Below are 24,990 nucleotides of genomic sequence, written 5' to 3' on the forward strand. Positions count from 1 at the left end.
CCCTCCGGAAAGACGTCAACCCACCTCGCCCAATAGGGAGGAGCGACGCAGGCGCAGAGACAATCGTGAAGAGGAGTCGTAAACGCGAGCCGGAGGAGGGGGACGCCGCGAGCGACCTCAGGGCTCACACCATTCGAGTAACGCGGGAGGTGACAGAGAAGGAGAAGTTGTTAAAGTAAGAGACCTAAGAAGGATCTTGGATGAGATGGAGCGAGAGAAGAGGGGGACCCCGGCCTTAGCTGCCTCCTCTCCGTTTACGGCTGCTATCCGATCATCCCCCCTACCCCGGGTATTTAGGCACAACCCCGACCTTCTATTCAACGGCGAGGCCGACCCGGCGGAATACCTTATACAATTTAACACAGAGATGGAAGTCTATCAGGTGCCGGAGATGACCCGCTGCAAACTCTTCGCGGCATCACTCAGAGGTAGTGCCCAACAATGGTTCTCCAAGTTGGGACCGACTAGCATAAGGACGTGGAGGCAATTGGAGGACTTGTTCGTCAGACAATTTCAGTCCACCATCCACTACTCACCTCCTGTGGCCACGTTAGCCAACATCAAGCAAAGGGAGGGGGAGCCTCTGGCAGAATACTTTTTTCGGTTCAACGCCGAGGTCCCCAAGGTGAGGGGAGCCTGTGAGGAGACTATCAAGAACTTTTTGATTGGAGGGCTGAAAGAAGGGTCGAAATTCTGGAAGAGCCTCCAAGAAAGTGAGCCGAGTGTTAATGTATACTGAAAATATTTATTTGAAGTATGTACATTTATTTCTGGCCAGTTTATTTGAGAATCATTTGAATGTTTACATGTTGTCTAATATTATATATTGTGAACAATCTAGTATCAAATGGGATACAGAATATTAGATTGTTAAATACGGTTATATAATATAATAAGGTTCACAGCACATGTGGTGTTGGACAATCCACTGGTATGGCTGTAGTATTATTTAGATTAGTTTATATTGACTAATAAATAATACTAGTATACTTTGTGTATATTGAACATGATCAAATTTAGAATTGTTCCCTTAATACTGATTAAGAAGGAGAACTAAGATTCTATATTATTATTAATGCTTAGGTTCTTAATCCGGAAATAGTAATTGACACGTGTATATTATTTACATGCTTTGATTTATATATGAAATAATTCTTTTGAATTATATCATTATATTTTGGGTGATGGAATTATATACATGGTGGATATTATTTATTGAAGGAATCCATGTCCTGATAATATTCGGGTTAATGATGTCCCCTTGAAAGCTCAAAAAGATTTAATTATGTGAAACCCTGCAGGTGGAATTTATTCTGGCATAATTAAATAAAGGTTGAGTGGATGATCAAGGATAAAAGATATTAATTAAATAAATTATCAGTAATTTATTTAATTAATGGACATTTGATATTTTAAACATGGGGAATTTAATAAGCAAATAATATTGGAACCGAATTAATTAAAATACGGTATTAGGAAAGGTAGTGCAAATATTAATTCTTTAGTGGATTGAATTAATATTTAATTACATTGGGCTAGGCTCAAGATGTAATTAGAAGGCCCAACCTAATTATCCATGGTCCCTATTGTAGCCTATATATATTCTTATTCTCTTCTTGCTTGGCAATTGTGTGAAAACATATTGTAGCCACCAAGGAGCAAGAAGAGAGGATAACTTGAGAAGACGGAGGCCACACTTCGCTCAAGGGAATTTGGGAATACAATAGAAGAGCGTGGAATCAACCATTAACAAGGTAATCCTCTTTTCGTAATCTTTATCGTAAAACGTAGTAACACCCTAAGTCCGTGGTTCCCAACAATTGGTATCAAGAGCCTGGTAATAGGTTCTACATTTTATGATATAATGTCCATATCGTAATTATATAGGCGTGTATATAGTGTTTTGCTTGTATTAATTTTGATGCAGGTTGTTAATCCACTATTATGGCCATGTATATTTTAATTATGTGTTTGGATCTCACGTGGTTTAATCGTGGTTAATTTTTGTTTTGGTTTCCACGTGGTTTAATCGTGGTTGTAATTTACACGAGGGTTGATCGTGTTAGAATAGATTTTACAAAATTAGTTTTGTATTAGATCTATTTTTTTTGTAATTGTTCCGGGTATTTTGTAATAGTTATGTGCGATCGGAAATCAATTCCGGTAGTTTTTTGTTCCGCTGTGCGATTACAAGGGGCTGCTGTTGATATTTGGATCGAACAAAATCAAAACAAAACTCACAGAAAAGCAACAGGCGCGCGCGCTGCGGCCGCTGCGGCAGCTGGGACTGCTGGGGCTGCTGCGACAGCTGGGACTGCCGGGGCTGCCGGGGCTACTGGGGCTGCCGGGGCTGCCGGGGCTGCTGCGGCAGCCGGGACTGCTGGGGCTGCTGGGGCTGCTAGGGGCGTTGGGGCGCGCTTGGGGCAGATTTTTTTTAGAGCTGGATTTTTTTTTCAAGGGCCATAATAGTGGAAAATTTATTTTAATTTTTTCCATTAAATTTTAATTATTGCTTTAATTTATTGATTATGTGTGTCGTTAATTATGTGTGTAATTCTTTTAAAATTGCATGTTTAACTTAATTAGAACGACATGGACATATATTTTATTTATTGCTTTAATTAAATGTTATATGTTGCTAAAATTATGTGTGTATTTTGAATGCATGATTAGACATAATTATAACAACATAGGGCCCCATTTAATTTTAAAATTCCTCAATTTTAATAAATAAAAAATTCTAAGTGGGAGAGGGAATTAATATGAAATTAAATCCCATGGTCTCCATTATTGGTTGTAGGTAATTTAACATAAAGACGAATATAAATTATATATACGTCACCCATCGTGGCATGTAATTTATGGTGTCTAGAATGTTATAGAAATTACTAGAACAAACTTCTTAAATTAATAAATTTTGAAAGGAATAAATACGGATTTTCTTTATTTCTGATTTGGGGCGATTTTGTCAAAAACGGGTTCATCGAACTTGTAAGGCTGTGGGTTTTAAGCGAGACCGATGTGACTCCTCCACTACCTGGAAATCAAACCATTGATGAATATTGAATTGAAGTATTCTATTCAATGCAAAATTACGAATATTGGAAGGTATACACGCCACCTATCGTGGCGTACCAAGTTCCATAGATTTCAAAGAATTTAAGATTTGATGATGGTATACACTTAGCTATGAAAAATAATATAGTCCACCCCAACGTGGCATATTGTTTAGTAATAGGACCGAAGTAACATTTAAACAAAATTAGGTGGTATACATGTCACACATCGTGGCGTACCAGAAGCTTATGGTGTTTATATGTTAGTGCATTAAATTTTAATAATTGTTAGAGGAATCAATAGATCTTAATAATTAATGCACCCTTATTTATTTGATGTTTTTATGCATGATTCTCAGGATAAAATGGGTTTTAATCCACTATTCACCATACTTAAGGATAACAAACTTACCGGACCTAACTATAATGAATGGAAACGAAATTTGGACATTGTGTTGACTGCTGAGGAGTACAAGTTTTGCACTTATGAACCCAAGCCTGAACAGCCTGCTGTTGATGCTCTGAAGATGAGAAAGAGTATTATAAACGGTGGATTAAGGCTGATGAAATGTCGCGATGTTACATTCTGGCAGCAATGTCGGGTGTTTTGCTGCATCAGTATCAGTCTATGGCCACTGCTTCGGATATGCTCTTTAATCTCAAGGAACTTTTTGGAGATCAGAATAGGGCTGCTAGGCAAGTAGCCATGAAGGCTTTAATGAACACTCAGATGGCTGAAGGCACACCTCTAAGGGATCATGTTCTCAAGATGATGTCTCATCTGAATGAGATAGAGATCCTTAGTGCTGAACTTGACGGGGAAACCCAGATTGACATTATCCTTATGAGCTTGTCGAAGAGTTTTGAGCAGTTCCGCTTGAATTACAACATGAACAAGAGGCAGTATAGTCTCACGAAACTGCTGACAAAACTTCAGGCAGCTGAAGGATTATTTCGGCAGAGTGTTCAAGTGAATGTGGCTGAGAAAGGTTCTTCCTCTAAGCCGAAAGGTATTAAGAAGAAGAAAAAGGCTCAGACACAGAAAGCTGTGAAGGCAGTGGGAGTTCAGGGTGGTGTGAAAAAGCCTAAGGGAAAGTGCTTCAGATGCAAACAGTCAGGTCACTGGAAACAGGATTGTCCTCTTCCTAAAAAGACAAACAATACTAGTATCTCTCTTTCTCTAGTTACAGAAACATTTATAGCGGCTATATCTACGAGCACTTGGTGTGTAGATACAGGAGCCACTGATCATGTTTGTAATTCTATGCAGGGGTTCCAACTATCCAGAATGCTTAGAGATGGTGAGATATACGTGTTCATGGGAGATGCTACGAAAGTAGCAGTAGTTGCAGTAGGAGTTATTCATTTATCTTTTGGTTTTGATAGGATTTTGGTTTTGAACAATTGTCTTTATGTACCTTCTTTTAGAAGGAATTTAATTTCGGTTTCTAAACTTGCTTTGGATGGTTATAATGTTTGTTTTGATCGTAATATTTCTATTATGATGAATAAACGAATTATATGTTCTGGTACATTGCAAGACAATTTATATATAATTAATCCTAGTCAACCTGCACTGCAACTGCAATTTAGGGAATTGAACAACACATCTTCTAAATCTACTAAAAGAAAGGAACCTTCTAGTTTGAACCAAACATATCTTTGGCACTTGAGATTAGGTCATATTAACTTGAGGAGGATTCAAAGACTGGTAGTAGACGGGCCTTTAAGCTCATTGGCAGTGGAGCCATTTCCAGTTTGTGAATCCTGCTTGGAAGGTAAAATGACTAATAGGCCTTTCAAGGCAAAAGGGAATAGAGCCAAACAACTGTTAGAATTGGTTCACTCTGATTTATGTGGACCCATGAATATCCAAGCAAGAGGTGGTTATGAATATTTCGTCACTTTCATTGATAATTATTCTAGATATGGGTACGTTTATTTGTTGCACCGTAAGTCTGAGTGCTTTGATAAGTTCAAAGAGTACAAAGCTAAAACGGAGAAGCGACTTAATAAAAGTATCAAGTCACTACGATCAGATCGTGGTGGCGAATACTTGCTTGAAGAATTTAGGGAATATTTATCAGAAAATGGGATAAAATCCCAGTTAACTGCACCAGGCACACCCCAGCAGAACGGTGTAGCAGAGAGAAGGAACCGGACTCTTTTAGAGAGTGTTAGATCGATGATGAGTTATTCGGATTTACCCAAGTCCTTTTGGGGACATGCCTTAGAGACAACAACTTATCTTCTGAACTTAGTACCTTCTAAGTCGGTTCCTAAAACCCCCTTAGAATTGTGGACCGGAGATAAACCGAGTCTAAGACATATTCGAATATGGGGTTGTCTAGCACATGTGCTGAACAAGAACGCGACTAAGTTAGAATCTCGTACAGAAGTAAAGTTGTTTGTAGGCTACCCCATGGGAATGAAAGGATATTTATTTTATAGTCCGAAGAATCAGGATGTCATTGTTAGCACCAATGCAAGATTCTTGGAGGAGGACTATATAATGAATCACAAATCCATGAGTAATGTCGTTTTAGAGGAACTAGTGGGAGGGACAAATAATACCCATGAAGCTGTAGTACAAGTAGAACAACCACAACATAATGTACAACCTGTCACTAATACCGCACCAGTGCCTCGTCATAGTGGGAGGGTTGTTCAACAGCCTGATAGATTCATGTTTTTGGGAGAGTCTTCAGACTTGGTCCCTGGTGAACATGATGATGATCCTCGTACATACGAAGAGGCAGTACAAGACAAAGATGCAGATCTTTGGCAAAAGGCGATGGAATCTGAGATAGAATCAATGTATTCTAATCAGGTCTGGGAGCTCGTGGAACCACCCAAAGGTATAAAACCTATTGGATGTAAGTGGATCTACAAGAAAAAGAGGGGATTAGATAAAAAGGTGAAAGCCTGGAAAGCAAGACTTGTTGCGAAAGGGTATACTCAGAAAGAAGGTATCGATTATGAGGAAACCTTTTCACCGGTAGTTGATAAGTGGCATTTTATACCACTTAGAACGTCTTAAAATGGCTTAAATTGGTGTCTTGAAATCAAGTATTTTGTGTATTTGATGCGTTTTTCTAGTGTTTATGCATTTCAGGGTATTAGTTGCATTTCGGGGGAGGAATCATCAAGAATAAGCCTTGGCATGTGTTCACCATTGCGAGAGGAAAGGAACGGGCAGATTACGGCGAAGAAACGGAGCAAACTTAGATTTTTTCCAGTAGAGGCCTGCGCGCCCGCGCAGCTATGCTGAGCGGCCGCGCAGGGTCGGGAATTTTGCTGAATTATTTTAGACTTCTACTTCTGTTTGGCTTCCAACTTCTATGTAATCTGAGTTTTATGGGACTATTATATAAGTAGATTTGAGACGTTTTCACAGGGGGGATTGAAAAAAAAGAAGATTGTGTTTTACGCAAGAAGTGAAGGAGATAAGGAAGAAGACCGATTTAGCACACCGCAACGAAGAGGAAGCATATTTTCTTGTGATTCTTGTTTCGTTGTAACGTTGGATGCTAGTTTTCTTGCTTTGACTTATTTACTCTTGTGACGTACTCTGTTTTAATATAATTAGTTTAGTTATTATTTTCTTGTGTTTGTTTATCATGATTTCATATGAACCCATGATGGCGATAAGTTCTATTATGGGCTAATCGTGATCATGGGGTTGCAACGGATTTATTATGGAATTCTTTAGTTAATTGTTTAATACTTTAGTGTGTGATGATTGTTTGATATCTAGTATTGGTTGTGCGTATTCGTCTTATGTGCGTCGCGAACATATAAGATAGGGTGTTAATCTCTTGTGAAGCGACGGTGGATCTTGAGATTTAGAACTTGCCATGCTAGCATAGGTTCATGTACGTTGTGCATGATTATTGGGTAACTCTAACAGTTTTATTTGCCCTATGTAATAAAAAAGAATAACTTGTGCTTAAATCGTTGTGTTGTCAATTTCTGTAGACATATGGGAACTCAACATAATTGATGACTATTCAACTTCTATCTTAATTGTGGATGCTTGGTGGAATGGTATTAGTACAATGAAAGTTAGCTTTTATCAGTTTCGTGTTATTCGATTAATATCATCACTGTCACATGCTAAAGGTAATAACAATGGCTATAGAAGGAAGTAATAATGAAGTTGTGATCTCATGAGTGTTTTATTATTGATAAATTGAAGTGTTAGTTAAGTGGTTAATTAAGTAGTTAATTATAGTTAATATTTAATCAACAATTTTAAGTGTTATTATCTTAACATTGAGAAGTAATCATACATTGGTGAGTGAGTTTAATTAGACAATAATTTAGTCTGAGTCTCTGAGGGAATGAACTAGAAAGTATTCTATATTACTTGCGAACGCGTATACTTGCGTGAATATTAGCGCATGTTTTCGCCCTAACAAGTTTTTGACGCCGCTGCCGGGGACTCGGCGTATTTGTTTAGTTTATGTACTTACCATCATTGGTCATTAGGACTCAGTGATTAGGACGTAGTAGTTACTTATTTTTTTCTGGTTGTGTTTCAGGTACTTTAGTAAGCGTTTATGCAAACTCGTTCTCGTGCTCGCAAGAGGACTTTAGATACAGCTGAGGAGACATACGAAGTTCTTGATATTCCGGAGAAGTTAGATTTTGAGGATTCGGATTCAGGAACTGAGCAGAAAGAACCAGTAAACATGGGAGATCGTATTGTTCAAGCTGATCCAGCTCTTATGGATTTTTCTCGGCCTAAAATTGATGACATTCAGTCAAGCATCCTTCATCCGGCTATTCAAGCTAACACCTTTGAAATCAAGTCGGGCACTATTCAGATGGTGCAGAATTCTGTTTCTTTTGGAGGAGCGGCAACTGAAGACCCCAACATGCACATAAGGAATTTTGTCGAGATCTGCAGCACTTTTAAGTATAATGGCGTGACTGATGAGGCTATCAAGTTGAGGCTTTTCCCATTCTCACTAAGGGACAAGGCTAAAGACTGGTTACATTCTGAACCAGCTGGGTCCATCACTACGTGGCAAGATCTTGCGCAAAAGTTTCTGGTGAAGTTTTATCCGATGGCAAAGACTGCTGCTATGAGGAGTGCTCTTACTCAGTTTGCGCAGCAACCTACGGAGTCTATGTGCGAGGCTTGGGAACGCTACAAGGAAATGTTGAGAAAATATCCACATCATGGAATGCCGGATTGGATGGTGATCACTGGTTTCTATAATGGTTTGGGGGCCCAATCTCGGCCCATGCTCGATGCAGCAGCTGGAGGCGCCTTATGGGCCAAAAGCTATACTGAGGCGTATAATCTTATCGAGACGATGACTACAAATGAGCATCAAAACCCAACTCAGAGGATGACGTCAGGCAAGGTAGCAGGTATTCTGGAAGTTGATGCAGCCACCGCTATTGCAGCCCAGCTCCAAGCGCTATCAATGAAGGTTGATTCTTTGGCTACGTATGGAGTTAATCAAATAGCTATGGTTTGTGAGCTTTGTGCAGGTTCTCATGCTACGGATCAGTGTTCTCTTGTAAACGAATCTGTTCAGTATGTGAATAATTATCAGCGACAACAGCAGCCTGTGCCAGCGACCTATCATCCTAACAACAGAAATCATCCAAATTTCAGCTGGGGGAATAATCAGAATGCTATTCAGCCACCATATCAGCAAGGAGTGAGTAAACAGTTTAACCCACCTGGATTCCAGCAACCACAGCAGTATGCTACAAGGCAATCATATCCTCAACAGGGAAGTGCAGCTGCACCTACTAGTGCTGATTTTGAGGAACTTAAGCTGTTGTGCAAGAGTCAGGCGGTTTCTATCAAGACCTTAGAAAATCAAATCGGTCAATTAGCCAATGCAGTGCACAATCGTCAACCTGGCACTCTTCCCAGTGACACGGAAGTACCAGGCAGGAAGGAAGCTAAAGAGCAAGTCAAGGCTATTACCTTAAGGTCTGGAAAAGTAGCTGATGCTGAAAAGGTAAAAGAATTAGAAGCTGAAATTAGAGGTGAAGAATCTAAGCAAAAGGAGAAAGCGGCGGAACCAAGGAAGACTACTGTTGAACACACTCTGCCTGAGGCTAATACAGGGGAGAAACAACTCTATCCTCCACCACCTTTTCCTAAGAGATTGCAGCAACAAAAGCTGGATAGACAGTTCGGGAAGTTTCTGGAGGTGTTCAAGAAACTTCACATCAATTAACCTTTCGCTGAAGCTCTTGAACAAATGCCTAGTTATGCGAAGTTTATGAAGACTATTCTTTCAAGGAAGGTGAAACTGGATGACCTTGAAACCGTTGCTCTCACGGAAGAATGCAGCGCTGTTCTGCAACAAAAGTTACCACCAAAACTGAAAGATCCAGGAAGCTTCACCATTCCTTGCACAATTGGCAATCTGACGTTTGACAAGTGCCTTTGTGATTTGGGAGCAAGCATTAATCTGATGCCGTTGTCAATCTTTAAAAAACTGGATCTGCCTGATCCAAAACCCACATACATGTCACTACAATTGGCTGACCGTTCCATTACTTACCCAAGGGGCATAGTTGAGGATGTACTCGTCAAAGTGGATAAGCTCTTCTTTCCAGCAGATTTTGTTATTCTGGATTTTGAGGAAGATAAGAAGATTCCCATAATCTTGGGGAGGCCTTTCTTGGCTACTGGCCGTACCTTGATAGATGTGCAAAAAGGGGAACTTACTATGCGGGTCCAAGATCAGGATGTGACCTTCAACGTATTCAAGACAATGAAATTCCCTACAAAAGATGAGGAGTGCTTAAAAGTGGATGTGATTGATTCTACGGTTACTTCGGAACTCGATCACATGCTAATGTCTGATGCATTGGAAAAGGCCTTAGTGGGGGATTTTGACAGCGATGATGAAGATAGCAACGAGCAATTACAATATCTGAACGCTTCTCCCTGGAAGCGAAAGCTGGACATACCATTTGAATCTCTTGGTACTTCTGACCTCAAGAACGCCGAAGGGAAGCTCAAACCATCAATAGAGGAAGCACCTACCTTGGAGCTCAAGCCATTACCTGAACACTTGAGGTGTGCTTTTTTAGGTGATTCATCTACGTTACCTGTTATTATATCATCTGACCTTTCAGGTAGTGAGGAAGACAAGCTCTTAAGGATTTTGAGAGAATTCAAATCGGCTATAGGATGGACCATAGCAGACATCAAGGGGATAAGTCCTTCATATTGTATGCATAAAATTCTGCTAGAGGAAGGTAGTAAGCCAACTGTGGAACAGCAGCGAAGACTGAATCCCATCATGAAGGAGGTGGTGAAGAAAGAAATTCTGAAATGGCTAGATGCAGGCATCATTTATCCTATTTTTGACAGCTCATGGGTGAGCCCCGTACAATGTGTACCTAAGAAGGGAGGTATCACTGTGGTCGCAAATGAAAAGAATGAGCTCATCCCTACTCGAACAGTTACAGGATGGAGAGTATGCATGGATTATAGAAAATTGAACAAAGCCACAAGGAAGGATCACTTCCCCCTTCCATTTATTGATCAGATGCTTGACAGATTGGCGGGTCATGAGTATTTTTGTCTTCTGGATGGTTATTCCGGGTATAATCAGATTTGTATTGCACTAGAGGATCAGGAAAAGACTACCTTCACTTGTCCATTTGGCACGTTTGCTTTTCGCAGAGTTTCGTTTGGGTTATGTGGCGCCCCGGCCACCTTTCAGAGATGTATGATGGCTATATTCTCTGACATGATTGGAAATAACGTCGAAGTGTTCATGGATGACTTCTCCGTCTTTGGACACTCATATGATGAATGATTGAATAATCTGCGCGCCGTACTCAAAAGATGCGTGAAAACTAATTTGGTGCTTAATTGGGAGAAATGTCATTTTATGGTGCGTGAAGGCATTATCCTTGGGCATAAGGTCTCTAGCAAGGGTCTGGAGGTGGACAAGGCCAAGGTGGGAGTCATTGAAAATCTTCCCCCACCTAATTCTGTGAAAGGAATCCGTAGTTTTCTTGGTCATGCGGGTTTTTATCGGCGATTCATCAAGGACTTTTCAAAGATATCTAAGCCGTTGTGCAATTTGCTTGAGAAAGATGTGCCGTTCAAATTCGATGATGAATGTTTGGCAGCATTCGAGACTCTCAAGAAGAGTTTGATCACGGCACCAGTCATTACAACACCAGATTGGACAGAACCATTTGAGATGATGTGTGATGCGAGTGATTATGCGGTAGGTGCAGTTCTGGGACAGCGCAAGAAAAATCTCTTCCATGTGGTCTACTATGCGAGTAAGACTTTAAATGGTGCCCAATTGAACTACACCACTACTGAGAAGGAGCTTTTGGCTATAGTCTTTGGCTTTGAGAAATTTCGATCTTATCTGCTTGGTACGAAAGTAACAGTATTCACTGATCATGCAGCTATTCGCTATCTGGTTTCTAAGAAGGATTCGAAGCCGAGACTCATTCGTTGGGTGCTTTTACTTCAGGAATTTGAGTTAGAGATCAAAGATAGAAAAGGTACTGAGAATCAAGTAGCTGACCATCTCTCTAGGTTGGAGAATCCTGATTCTACTTCACAAGATAGGACGTTAATCAATGAATCTTTTCCAGATGAGCAGTTGTTTGCAATTCAGGAGGAAGAACCATGGTTTGCAGATATTGTAAACTATCTCGTCAGCAATATAATGCCTCCTAATTTGACATCCGCTCAAAAGAAGAAGTTTCTGCATGAGGTGAAGTGGTATATATGGGATGAACCATATTTGTTTAGACAGGGAGCTGACCAAATCATCAGGAGATGTATCCCGTTCTGTGAGACGGAGGGGATATTACGAGACTGTCATTCCACGGTTTATAGGGGACACTATGGAGGTGAAAAGACGGCAGCTCGTATTCTGCAAGCAGGTTTTTTCTGGCCTACTTTGTTCAAGGATGCTCATCAGTTTGTTTTAAGGTGTGATCGTTGCCAAAGAGTGGGAAATTTGTCAAGGAAGGATGAAATGCCATTAAATGTGATGCTTGAAGTCGAGGTCTTTGATGTATGGGGAATCAATTTCATGGGGCCTTTTATCTCGTCTTGCAATAATCAGTACATCTTGCTGGCAGTCGATTATGTCTCAAAATGGGTCGAAGTTAAAGCTTTACCGACAAATGATGCAAAGGCAGTACTAAATTTTCTTCATAAGCAAATTTTCACAAGGTTTGGAACACCTCGGGTAATCATAAGTGATGAAGGATCGCATTTTTGCAACCGTAAGTTCACTTCTATGATGCAGCGTTATAATGTGAATCATCGAGTAGCTACTGCCTATCATCCGCAAACAAATGGTCAAGCGGAAGTGTCTAACAGAGAGATAAAGCGTATTCTAGAGAAGGTTGTTTGTCCGTCAAGGAAGGATTGGTCTTTAAAGCTCGATGAAGCTGTTTGGGCTTACAGAACAGCATACAAAACTCCACTTGGGATGTCACCGTTCCAGTTGGTGTACGGTAAGGGATGTCATCTACCTGCGGAGCTTGAGCATAAGGCCTACTGGGCATTGAAGAAGTTGAACCTGGATTTAGATGCAGCTGGTAAGAAAAGAATGCTTCAGCTTAATGAACTGGATGAATTTCGACTTCAAGCGTACGAAAATAACAAAATGTATAAGGAAAAGGTGAAGAGGTGGCACGATAGGAAGCTACATCCAAAGTTATTTGTACCAGGGCAACAAGTTCTCTTATTCAACTCTCGGCTCCGACTTTTTCCTGGGAAGTTGAAATCAAGGTGGTCTGGACCTTTTATTGTCAAAACTGTGTTTCCACATGGAGCGGTGGAAATTTTTGAGAATGATCCGGACCAAGCATTCAAGGTTAACGGTCAGCGGTTGAAGCACTACTATGGGGACATGGCAAACCGAGAAGTGGTTAGTGCCATTTTGTTGACTACTTGAGCAGGGTACGAAACGTCAAGCTAATGACGAAAAAGAAGCGCTGCGTGGGAGGCAACCCATGAATTATTGTTACAGGAACCCTTAAAAGTTAATAACCTATCCAAAAACACAAAAAAATCAGAAAACAGGGGCTGAAAAAAAAAATTCCAGTGACCCCCTCCGCGCCCGCGCAGCTAAGCTGAGCGGCCGCGCAGCAAGCTGAGCGGCCGCGCAGCAAGCTGAGCGCCCGTGCAGCTATGCTGAGCGGCCGCGCAGGGGACGAGGACCAGAAATTTTTTTACAGTTCAGAAAAAAAAAAAAAACCAAACAAAAACAAACACAAAAACAGTTTTAGCCCATAAACCCACGATTTGTTCCCACTACCCCATCATTTTATCCCTTAATTCCCAAACCCTAATCTAATCCACACCCTATATATACATACACCTATCCTACATATCTCCCATAAAACTTCCTACACTTAAACCCTCTCACAAACATCAAATATCAGTTCTTACACGCTTTTATTCACGAATCAATGGCACCCAAGAGAGCACGCACTATTGACAGCAGCAGCACAGTTCCTACTGCTGATTCATCGAGGGGTACTGCTGCAAGGCCTCGGTTAACTGACAGAGCCGCGGAGGAGGAGTACACTAGGCTGTTGGGTAAGCCGATTCTGAAGGAGAGGGGGTTTTTACCATCGGGGAGGGATGGTGAGTTGTTGCCCATGATTGCAGAGAAGGGGTGGATAGCTTTTTGTGAGTCACCCGAAGCAGTACCGATGAGCGTTGTTCGCGAGTTCTACGTGAACGCGAAGGCTGAAAAGAATGGGTTTTCTGCGGTCCGTGGGCTGACGGTTGATTATCATCCTGCGGCGATTCGCCGTGTGATTGGACAGCGAGAGAGGAAGCCCGAGGAAGAGAACTGGAATAAAAAGACTGCTGAGGATTTTGACTTGGATTTGATTTGCGCGACTCTCTGTCGCCCAGGCACAGTTTGGACCTGCAGTACAGGCAATAATGAGTATCGTCACTTTCCGGCGATCGCCATGAACAGGTATGCCCGTGCATGGAATGCATTTATTTGTACTAATATTTTGCCTTCTTCACATGCACACGAGGTCACAGTTGAGAGAGCACAGTTGTTGTGGGGAATTCTGAATGAGGAGTACTATGTGGACCTTGGTGAGTTTATCTACCAAGGAATTCTGAAGTTTTTGAGGGGAGCGAAGCATATGAACATCCCTTATACATCCACGGTTACGAAGCTATGCCGAGCAGTGGGAGTGAACTGGTCGGCTCATGAGCAGTTGCAGTTAACAGCAGCTCCAATTGATTCTGGCACTCTGAATGGGATGCGGGAGTGGACCGGTGGTGAGCCTGAGGAGCATGGGCTGGGTTATCGTCTTCCAGGAGGGCGTCCAGCACGAGGTGCTACTATGGCCAGGCCAGGGCGTGATGAGGCTGGTTCTTCGAGAGCTCAGGAGGGTGCTGGGATGGTTGATGCCCAGTATAGGAGGCTTTCACGGCGGATGGATGCCATGTATGAGACACAGAGCAGGTTTGCTCAGGAACTCACCCTTGCGTTAGGGACTGCTTTTCAAGGCCTTGGAGCTGATATCCAGTGGCCAGTTTTTGGTGAGGACTCTGCATACCCGCCGCCTGATACTCAACCCACTGAGGGTGATGATGATGATGACTCCGAGTAGGTATACCCTGTGTTCCTTTCTACTACTTTCACTAAGGACAGTGAAGATTTTTAGTTTGGGGGTGGTAGTTAAGGAATATTGTGTGTGTGTCATTTAGTTGCATATTCATGATAGTTTAGTTCATATAGTTGCGTAATTTATGCCATATAGTTTTTTTTATAAATGTCATGTAGCTTAGGCATTTACCATGATCCCTTTTGCAATGATTTATCGACTGAATTGTGATATTGATGTGAGTGTAGTGATAGCATTAAAGTGATATTAAGTTGTGTAGGTTGATATGCATGCTAGAAACAATTGTAAGTCCACTAAGTCTTAGAGAATGCGAAAGGGCTAGATTGTGTTATGATTTGGTTGTTTTCAAGGTCAATCTACTTATTATGCTTAGAATTCGATTATAGGTTCTTAGTGATAAAGACATGAAAAAGAAAAATTTTGGAGAAAAAATATGGAAGTTGTTGCTAGTTATGGCTAGGCGTCAAATGGCTAGTAGCCGGCTCGCGTATGTTGCGAGTAGTCTAGGGTTGAGCAAGATGGAGCGAAACGCACTTGCTCAGAAATTAAAAAAAAAAAATTGGCATAATTGATCAAGAGTGGGCTCTTTGGTATTCAAGTTATTAAGTTCTTAGGGGACTTTGTGCCTAGCGACCTAAGGCTTTTAGAGTCTGGGATCCGCTAACCTAACGCTCGTTACATGGATATCATTGTATAAGTCTTTTGTGGACCTCACTCATTGCACGGTCAAATAAGCATTTGAGTTGTAAATAAAAAGCACGATTCCGTAGTAAGCTCCAGAGTTCTTGTAGTGTTGTATATCACTTTGTGCCTGGAATTTTTATTCTTTGTATAATCGTAGGATTGCCTTGAGGATAGTCTAGTCATAGTAATTGGTCTAGTTCCGAAGCATATCTGTTAAGCATTTGCACACACCACGTTTCTGGCTGTATGTCCGTTTGCATGAGTTTATTGATCTTTAGTTGTCTAACTGCATTCGTTGAGATGTGGCAATTTGGTTGATTAATTGTAATAAGGGGGATCGCTGCATTTTCATATAGATTGCATTCATGCATATTTTTATTTATTTTTGAGTCTGTGACGCTTGAGGGCAAGCATCGATTTAAGTTTGGGGATGTGATAAGTGGCATTTTATACCACTTAGAACGTCTTAAAATGGCTTAAATTGGTGTCTTGAAATCAAGTATTTTGTGTATTTGATGCGTTTTTCTAGTGTTTATGCATTTCAGGGTATTAGTTGCATTTCGGGGGAGGAATCATCAAGAATAAGCCTTGGCATGTGTTCACCATTGCGAGAGGAAAGGAACGGGCAGATTACGGCGAAGAAACGGAGCAAACTTGGATTTTTTCCAGTAGAGGCCTGTGCGCCCGCGCAGCTATGCTGAGCGGCCGCGCAGGGTCGGGAATTTTGCTGAATTATTTTAGACTTCTACTTCTGTTTGGCTTCCAACTTCTATGTAATCTGAGTTTTATGGGACTATTATATAAGTAGATTTGAGACATTTTCACAGGGGGGATTGAAAAAAAAGAAGATTGTGTTTTACGCAAGAAGCGAAGGAGATAAGGAAGAAGACCGATTTAGCACACCGTAACGAAGAGGAAGCATATTTTCTTGTGATTCTTGTTTCGTTGTAATGTTGGATGCTAGTTTTCTTGCTTTGACTTATTTACTCTTGTGACGTACTCTGTTTTAATATAATTAGTTTAGTTATTATTTTCTTGTGTTTGTTTATCATGATTTCATATGAACCCATGATGGCGATAAGTTCTATTATGGGCTAATCGTGATCATGGGGTTGCAACGGATTTATTATGGAATTCTTTAGTTAATTGTTTAATACTTTAGTGTGTGATGATTGTTTGATATCTAGTATTGGTTGTGCGTATTCGTCTTATGTGCGTCGCGAACATATAAGATAGGGTGTTAATCTCTTGTGAAGCGACGGTGGATCTTGAGATTTAGAACTTGCCATGCTAGCATAGGTTCATGTACGTTGTGCATGATTAGTGGGTAACTCTAACAGTTTTATTTGCCCTATATAATCAAAAAGAATAACTTGTGCTTAAATCGTTGTGTTGTCAATTTCTGTAGACATATGGGAACTCAACATAATTGATGACTATTCAACTTCTATCTTAATTGTGGATGCTTGCTGGAATGGTATTAGTACAATGAAAGTTGGCTTTTATCAGTTTCGTGTTATTCGATTAATATCATCACTGTCACATGCTAAAGGTAATAACAATGGCTATAGAAGGAAGTAATAATGAAGTTATGATCTCATGAGTGTTTTATTATTGATAAATTGAAGTGTTAGTTAAGTGGTTAATTAAGTAGTTAATTATAGTTAATATTTAATCAACAATTTTAAGTGTTATTATCTTAACATTGAGAAGTAATCATACATTGGTGAGTGAGTTTAATTAGATAATAATTTAGTCTGAGTCTCTGAGGGAATGAACTAGAAAGTATTCTATATTACTTACGAACGCGTATACTTGCATGAATATTAGCGCGTGTTTTCGCCCTAACAGTAGTCATGCTTAAGTCAATCCGTATTCTTTTATCTATAGCAGCTCATCTCGATTATGAGATTTGGCAAATGGATGTCAATACAGCTTTTCTTAATGGAAGTCTTGAAGAAACCATCTATATGCAGCAACCAAAAGGATTCATTAAGGAAGGCCAAGAGCATCTGTTATGTAAGCTTAAGAGGTCTATTTATGGACTTAAACAAGCTTCTAGAGACTGGAATATTCGTTTTGATCAGGCAGTCCAGTCATATGGATTTGATCAAAGTCCAAGCGAATCGTGCGTGTATAAGAGAAGTGAAGGTAATGCAGTGATTTTTCTAGTACTATATGTAGATGATATTTTACTCATTGGAAACAATGTTGAGATGTTGTCATCAGTAAAGGCATGGTTGTTCAAACAATTTGACATGAAGGACTTAGGTGAAGCGACATACATCCTTGGGATCAAAGTTATAAGGGATCGCAAGAAAAGGATGTTGGCTTTATCTCAAGAGCCCTACATTGATGAAGATTAGCTCGTTTTAACATGCAGAACTCCAAGAAAGGTTTTTTACCTTTTAAGCATGGAGTTGCTCTATCTAAGAAGCAGTGTCCTTCGACACCTAAGGATATAGAGAGCATGAAAGCAGTTCCTTATGCTTCAGCATGTGGAAGCTTAATGTATGCTATGTTATGTACGAGGCCTGACATCTGCTTTGCTGTAGGCATGGTTAGTAGATATCAGTCGAACCCAGGTCAGGAACATTGGAGTGCAGTAAAAACTATACTCAAGTACCTGAGAAGGACTAAGGAGTATATGTTAATTTACGAGGCCTCAGATCTATTTCCTTTGGGATATACTGATTCAGATTTCCAATCAGATAGGGATAAGAGGAAATCAACCTCTAGATATGTTTTTACTTTGGGAGGTGGAGCCGTTATATGGAGGAGTGTAAAGCAGAAATGCATTGCAGACTCCACCATGGAGGCCGAGTACGTGGCGGCCTCTGAGGCTGCCAAGGAGGCTGTATGGTTCAGGAACTTCCTTTTGGACTTAGATGTGGTACCTAATTTGCCTAGGAGCTTGACGGTGTATTGTGATAACACTGGTGCTGTGGCAAATTCAAAGGAACCGCGAGACCACAAAGCAGCTAAACATATTGAACGTAAGTATCATCTCATACGAGGAATCGTAAAGCGAGGGGGATATAGTTGTGGCTCACATATCATCAGAAGACAACCAAGCAGATCCTTTCACAAAGAGCTTGCCAACCAAGGTTTTTGACAAGCATGTGGAAGGGATAGGAGTCAGATGGATGGACACATAGATTTTTATGTAATAGTGGATTAAATAAATACTGATGTACACATAGAATATTTTGAGTATAAGTGGGAGATTATTAGTGTATACTGAAAATATTTATTTGAAGTATGTACATTTATTTCTGGCCAGTTTATTTGAGAATCATTTGAATGTTTACATGTTGTCTAATAGTATATATTGTGAACAATCTAGTATCAAATGGGATATAGAATATTAGATTGTTAAATACGGTTATATAATATAATAAGGTTCACAGCACAGGTGGTGTTGGACAATCCACTGGTATGGCTGTAGTATTATTTAGATTAGTTTATATTGACTAATAAATAATACTAGTATACTTTGTGTATATTGAACAGGATCAAATTTAGAATTGTTCCCTTAATACTGATTAAGAAGGAGAACTAAGATTCTATGTTATTATTAATGCTTAGGTTCTTAATCCGGAAATAGTAATTGACACGTGTATATTATTTACATGCTTTGATTTATATATGAAATAATTCTTTTGAATTATATCATTATATTTTGGGTGATGGAATTATATACATGGTGGATATTATTTATTGAAGGAATCCATGTCCTGATAATATTCGGGTTATTTATTCAAGGGAATTTGGGAATAAAATAGAAGAGTGTGGAATCAACGAGAATTATCGAGATAAAAGAGACCGGTCTTCGAGCCCTGACGAGAGGAGAAAGACATATCGGCATAGCTCAAGCCCCAAAAAGTCTTCCCGAGGTAAAGAGATAAACAAAGATTCGGGGAGACCTTATACAAGCAAATGGCAGACACACACCCCTCTGGTAGCCTCTATTGACCACATATATGTTACCTATGCTGGGAAAGGGGTATTCAGAAAGGCGACCCTTCTCACTAACTATAACAAGAGGGATACTTCAAAGTATTGCGCATATCATGAGGCCACGGGGCATGATATAGCCGTTTGCAGACAATTGAAGGATGAAATCGAGATGCTGATAAGGCAAAAGAAGCTGACAGAATGGGTCGTCAAGGAGGTTCGAAGGCACAGAGCTGATTATCATACCGTCCCTCCTCCACCCCCAGAAGATAAAGAGAGGGTACCTCGGGCCGGAAGTATTCATATTATTCTAGGCGGGTCCCATATTGGCGGAGATAGCCGAAAGGCGATGGATAGGTATGCCCGAGAAGCAAAGGACAAGCCCCTCACCAATGTCAACCATTTGAGCCAAAGGCCCCCGAAGCTCTTTGAAAGGGAGGCTGATGACATCGTGTTTAGGGAAAATGATGCCAAGTGGGTGCATTACCCTCATACATACGCCCTAGTTATTAAGATGAAGATTGGGACGGTAAATGTTCACCGAGCAATGGTGGATACCGATAGCTCGGCTGATGTTTTGACCTATGATGCCTACAAGAAGCTGGGATTATTGGATAGAGAATTAACCTCGACAGGTGGACACCTATACGGGTTCACGGGGAACTCAATCGGAGTGAAAGGGACAATTCGGCTCCCGGTGACCATAGGAGAAGAGCCCTACGTGGCCACCCAGATCGCTATGTTCACGGTTTAGACCAGCCTTGTGCCTACAATGTCATAGTGGGTAGACCCCTTATGAGGGCATTGAGGATGGTGACATCTATCCATCATATGAAGGTAAAATTCCCAACCCCAGCGGGGGTAGGCTTTTTGAAGAGTTGTCAATATGAATCAAGGGTCTATTACAACCAGGCACGCAGGGCGGCCGAGTCAGGAAATGCTTCAATGGAGATAGTTGAACCGGGTGAGTGCGACGTCCCCATGGAAGAGGCAGAGGGCAGGAAGAGAGTACGTCCCGAGGGACACGAGACTTGTAATTTGATTTCAATCGAGGAGTTCCTCGAGAACTATTTCGAGCACATGGGGATTCAGGTGGAACCACGCCCAGGGGCCTTGCTGATGGAAGCCTCTCAACCCATCATGTTGATACAAGAAGGGATTGTGGAAGAGGCAAGTGATGAAGAAGAGAGCCCAGAACAGATCACTGCAAGACTCAGGAAAGGGAAATGGGCACACGAAGAAACGACAACAACTATGGATCTTCCCAATGGAATCACTCGTATTGTCACTACGACCTCTGAATTCTTGATAAATCCGGCCCGAGTTTATCAGCCCGAGCTCGAGGATACGGGGGGTTTGACAATCAAGGCAGTAGAAGAATCTAGAGAGGCTCGAGCAGACTTTGACCTGAGAATGCCCCCAATGGTTGAGAGGGCTGGGGCCGCAGAGGATACAATCCCGATCTTGGTAGTCCCAAATGATCCCTCCAAGGTATTCAGAATAGGCTCTAACTTAAGTCCTGACTCGAGGGAGGATCTAGCCCAGTACCTGATGAGAAATTTGGATGTATTTGCATGGTCACACTCTGATATGATAGGGATTGGCCCGAATGTCATGTGCCATCGGCTCAACTTGGACCCAAAAAAGAAGGGGGTCAGACAGAAGAGGCGGCCGATTAGTGGAGAGAGGGCAGAGGCCCTTAGAGAGGAGGTGGATAGACTAATGGAGGCAGGACTTGTGAGGGAAGCCTTCTACCCCATGTGGCTGGCCAACCCCGTGCTTGTCAAGAAGCCCAATGGAAAGTGGAGGACATGTGTAGACTTCACCGACCTGAACAAAGCTTGCCCGAAGGACAATTTTCCTCTACCCCAAATCGACCAGCTGGTTGATTCCACGGCTGGACACGCATTGCTTAGCTTTATGGATGCTTATTCGGGATATAACCAAATCCCCATGTATGGGCCAGATTAGGAGCACACCTCTTTTATTACTGATCGGGGCCTCTACTGTTACATCGGGATGCCCTTCGGGCTCCTTAATGCTGGGGCAACGTATCAAAGGCTGGTAAACAAGATGTTCAAATACCAGTTGGGAAAAACCATGGAGGCCTATGTAGATCATATGCTTGTGAAGTCAAAGGAGGCAAAATATCATGTCCTCCACCTATCAGAAATGTTCCATATCCTGAGGGAGTACAGAATGAAGCTCAACCCTCAGAAATGTGTGTTTGGGGTCGAATCGGGGAAGTTTTTGGGATTTATTGTCAACCATAGAGGCATTGAGGCCAACCCCGCCAAGATACGAGCCCTACTCGAGATGAGATCCCCTCGACGGGTGAAGGATGTTGAAAGCTTAACGGGGCGAGTGGCTGCCTTGAACCGCTTCATCTCGAAGTCCTCCAATAAATGCCAAGAGTTCCTCAAAGCAATTAAAGAAGTGGGGAGGAATTTTAAGTGGACTGAAGAATGTGAGGAAGCCTTTCAGAACATAAAGAAGTATCTCAGCAGCCCTCCAATGTTGTCCAACCCAAATGAAGGAGAAACTCTGATCCTATACTTGGCTGTCTCCGACTTTGCAGCAAGTGCGGTATTAGTCCGACAGGAGGATGGTTCCAGCTCCCGGTATATTATGTAAGTAAAAGGCTAGCCGACGCCGAGACTCGGTACACAAGCCTCGAAAAGCTAGCATATGCTCTGATCCTGGCCTCCCGAAAGCTCAGGCCCTATATTTAGGCGCACAAGATAGAGGTGCGAACCTCCTACCCCCTCAAACAAGTGATGCATAAACCAGAGTCTTCTGGTCGAATGTTGAAGTGGACGGTTGAGCTCGGCCAATTCGAGGTGGATTATAAGCCAAGGGCCGCAATCAAAGGTCAAACCCTGGCCGATTTTGTGCTATAATTTCCTCCATATCAGGAAGTGGAGCTGGGAGCCCTTGTTGTCATACCTAGAACAGAAGAAGTTGGGCTAGAGAGCCAAAATAGTGCCCCATGGTGGAGCCTATTTATGGATGGAGCCTCTAATGGTGATGGAGTAGAAGCTGGAATTGAGCTAATCAGTCCAGAGGCGCACAAGATTAGACGTGCGACTCACCTGGCCTTTCATGCAACCAACAATGATGCTGAGTATGAGGCCCTGATCAACGGTCTCAAGCTAGCTTTGGAAATGAAGGTGGAGAATTTGAATGTGTTTAGTGACTCCATGATTGTGGTCTATTAGATAAACGGGAGAGGTATCAAGCTAAGGGGCTGAGAACGGAGCTTTACCTGAAGTGTGCGCAGAGGATAATCGTGAGGTTCAACGAGGTAAGGCTGGAACTAATCCCGCGTGGGCAGAATGAAGGCGCGGACGAGCTAGCTAAGCTCGGCTCACGCCGTGAGACCACTTTGCTAGGGATTGTTCCCCTTGAGATACAGAGGCAACCTAGTGTGCCCGAGCACGAGGTAGGCAGCCTCAGTAATGACCTCGGCCCCACGTGGATGACACCTATTCTAGCATACATAAAAGAAGGTTGACTTCTAAATGAAAAGAATGAGGCAAGGAGGATAAGATACAAAGCAGCCCGCTATGTGATATACGATGGGATCGTATACAGAAGAGGGTTCAGTGTGCCTCTCCTAAGTGCATAGATGGGGATGAATGCAATTATATCCTAAGGAAAGTACATGAGGGCATTTGTGGCAATCACTCGGGGGTAGCTCTCTAGCTCAAAAAATCCTCCGTCAAGGCTACTACTGGCCAACACTGAAAAAAGACGCCTTTTAATTCTCCCGAGCTTGTGACAAGTGTCAAGGATATGCCAATTATGACAACAGCCCCGTGGCCTCTCTCACTTCCCTCATGAGCCCTTGGCCCTTCTCTATGTGGGGAATTGATATGATTGGGGAACTCCCGAAGGCCAGGGGAGGTGTCAAGTACGCGGTGGTTGCGGTAGACTACTTCACTAAGTGGGCAGAGGCCGAATCCCTAGCCACTATCACGGAAAAAAAGCTTAGGGAGTTTGTACACAGGGCTATTGTATGTCGCTATGGCATCCCTTACAAGTTGATATCTGACAATGGGAAATAATTCGATAGCAAGGAAATGCGAGAATTTTGTAAGCATCTGGGGATTCAGAAGAGCTTTAGCGCAGTCTGCCACCCCAGAGTAACGGGCAGACGGAGGCTGTTAATAAAATCATTAAGCATACCTTGAAGGCAAAGCTTGAAGAGAAGAAAGGGATATGGCAAGAAGAGCTCGCCCAGGTCCTATGGTCTTACAAAACGACACCCCGAACTACAACTAGAGAGACCCTTTTCTCTCTGGTGTATGGGTGTGAAGCTATGGTGCCCGTTGAAGTGGGGGCAGGATCTTTTCGGAGGGGCAACTATGAATCAGAGGCAAATGAGGTCAATCATCGGCTCTACATGGACATGATCGAAGAAACTCGGGAAAATGCTCAGATCAGGGTAGCAGCATATCAGCAGAGGACAACTAGGCACTACAACAGTAAGGTTAGAGCCCGAACTTTCAAGGGAGGAGATTTGGTTCTGCGCCGGGTCATGCCAAACACCAAGGTGGTGAGTCACGGAGTCTTTGGAGCGAATTGGGAAGGCCCTTACAAGATAAAGTCGGTGCTTTGGGAGAGAACCTACCACCTCAATGATATGCAAGACAAGTTGATCCCAAGAGCCTGGAACGCGGAGCACCTCCGCAAATATTATCAGTAATATTATTCTTTTCAGACTTAGTACTATCTTACAATACTTCTAAGTCTTGGGGGTAATGCCATATAGGTGCCTTTCCGAGACCACAAATATGTACTCCTTTCCCCTTCCATTATCTATGAATGAACGATTGATATCTACTTTGTGCACTTGATATTTTTCTAGTTAGTAGATTAAATACCCAGCAGGGGAGCCCATCCTTGGGAACCCATGCGAGAATAGAACAATTATTTTATTAACATGATAAAATCACAAGTCAGGCCGGGCCCCTGCCCGCTTGACAACAAATATGGGAAATGAGCTGGGCCATGGCCCGCTTTGAAAGATATGAGCACAACACAGATGAAAGATAAAGATAAAAAAGAGGTATAGGCCAGGCCCGCAACGCGAGCCCATACCCTGGCCCGCAGGACCACAAGTGACCTAGGGAGCCCAGCCCTGCATCAAGCATGGCTCGGGTCGCGTTACGCGAAGAGAGGATACTTGAACAAGTGGCGAGCCTATGTGCCCAACTCGAACACGTGTAAAACTTGTAAGTTAGTAATGATGCGAGCCTGTTCCACTTAGCATTCTTTATTAATTTTGTTTGATTGAACAAATGATGCGAGCTGGTTAATTGGGCTCGCTGTGAAGGTGTAACACCTGCCATACGCGGCCAGGGCAACAATAGATTTTGGTCAGTAGGGGCATGATAAGATTACACAAAAGTAAGGAAGCTAGCTAGCACAATAAAGATAAACGCGGACACAAAAGACTTAGAAATTATAAACAAAAGGCAAATAAGTTATGCCCCAAGGCAGAATATTTTAAATACAAACGTGAGGCAAGAAGGGTGCCCGCCTACCCGGTCAAAAGTCTAGTTCTAAAATAAAATTACACTAAGGCTTATCAGCCTCTGCCTCCTTATGGATTTCTTCATCAGTGACCTGGGCCTGCTCGGCCGCGAGCCGAGCC

General features: G+C 42.1%; 2 protein-coding genes across 2 annotated transcripts; both read left to right on the forward strand.

Moving 5' to 3' along the window:
* The first annotated feature begins 205 nt into the window (after nucleotides 1–205).
* On the forward strand, nucleotides 206–20,085 carry LOC141665587 (uncharacterized). The gene is made up of 3 exons (XM_074471575.1): nucleotides 206–713; nucleotides 2,309–2,423; nucleotides 19,140–20,085. Exons 1-3 carry the CDS (start codon nucleotides 206–208, stop codon nucleotides 20,083–20,085), a joined length of 1,569 nt encoding a protein of 522 aa, XP_074327676.1.
* A 1,562-nt stretch (nucleotides 20,086–21,647) lies between these two features.
* Nucleotides 21,648–24,039, forward strand: LOC141665588 (uncharacterized). The gene is made up of 5 exons (XM_074471576.1): nucleotides 21,648–21,917; nucleotides 22,247–22,475; nucleotides 22,550–22,773; nucleotides 23,117–23,347; nucleotides 23,527–24,039. The coding sequence occupies exons 1-5, from the start codon at nucleotides 21,648–21,650 to the stop codon at nucleotides 24,037–24,039; spliced, it is 1,467 nt and encodes a 488-aa protein (XP_074327677.1).
* The last annotated feature ends 951 nt before the right edge of the window (nucleotides 24,040–24,990 follow it).

This window comes from Apium graveolens, chromosome 6 (genome assembly GCF_009905375.1).
Source record: "Apium graveolens cultivar Ventura chromosome 6, ASM990537v1, whole genome shotgun sequence".
NCBI classification, from domain to species: Eukaryota; Viridiplantae; Streptophyta; class Magnoliopsida; order Apiales; family Apiaceae; genus Apium; species Apium graveolens.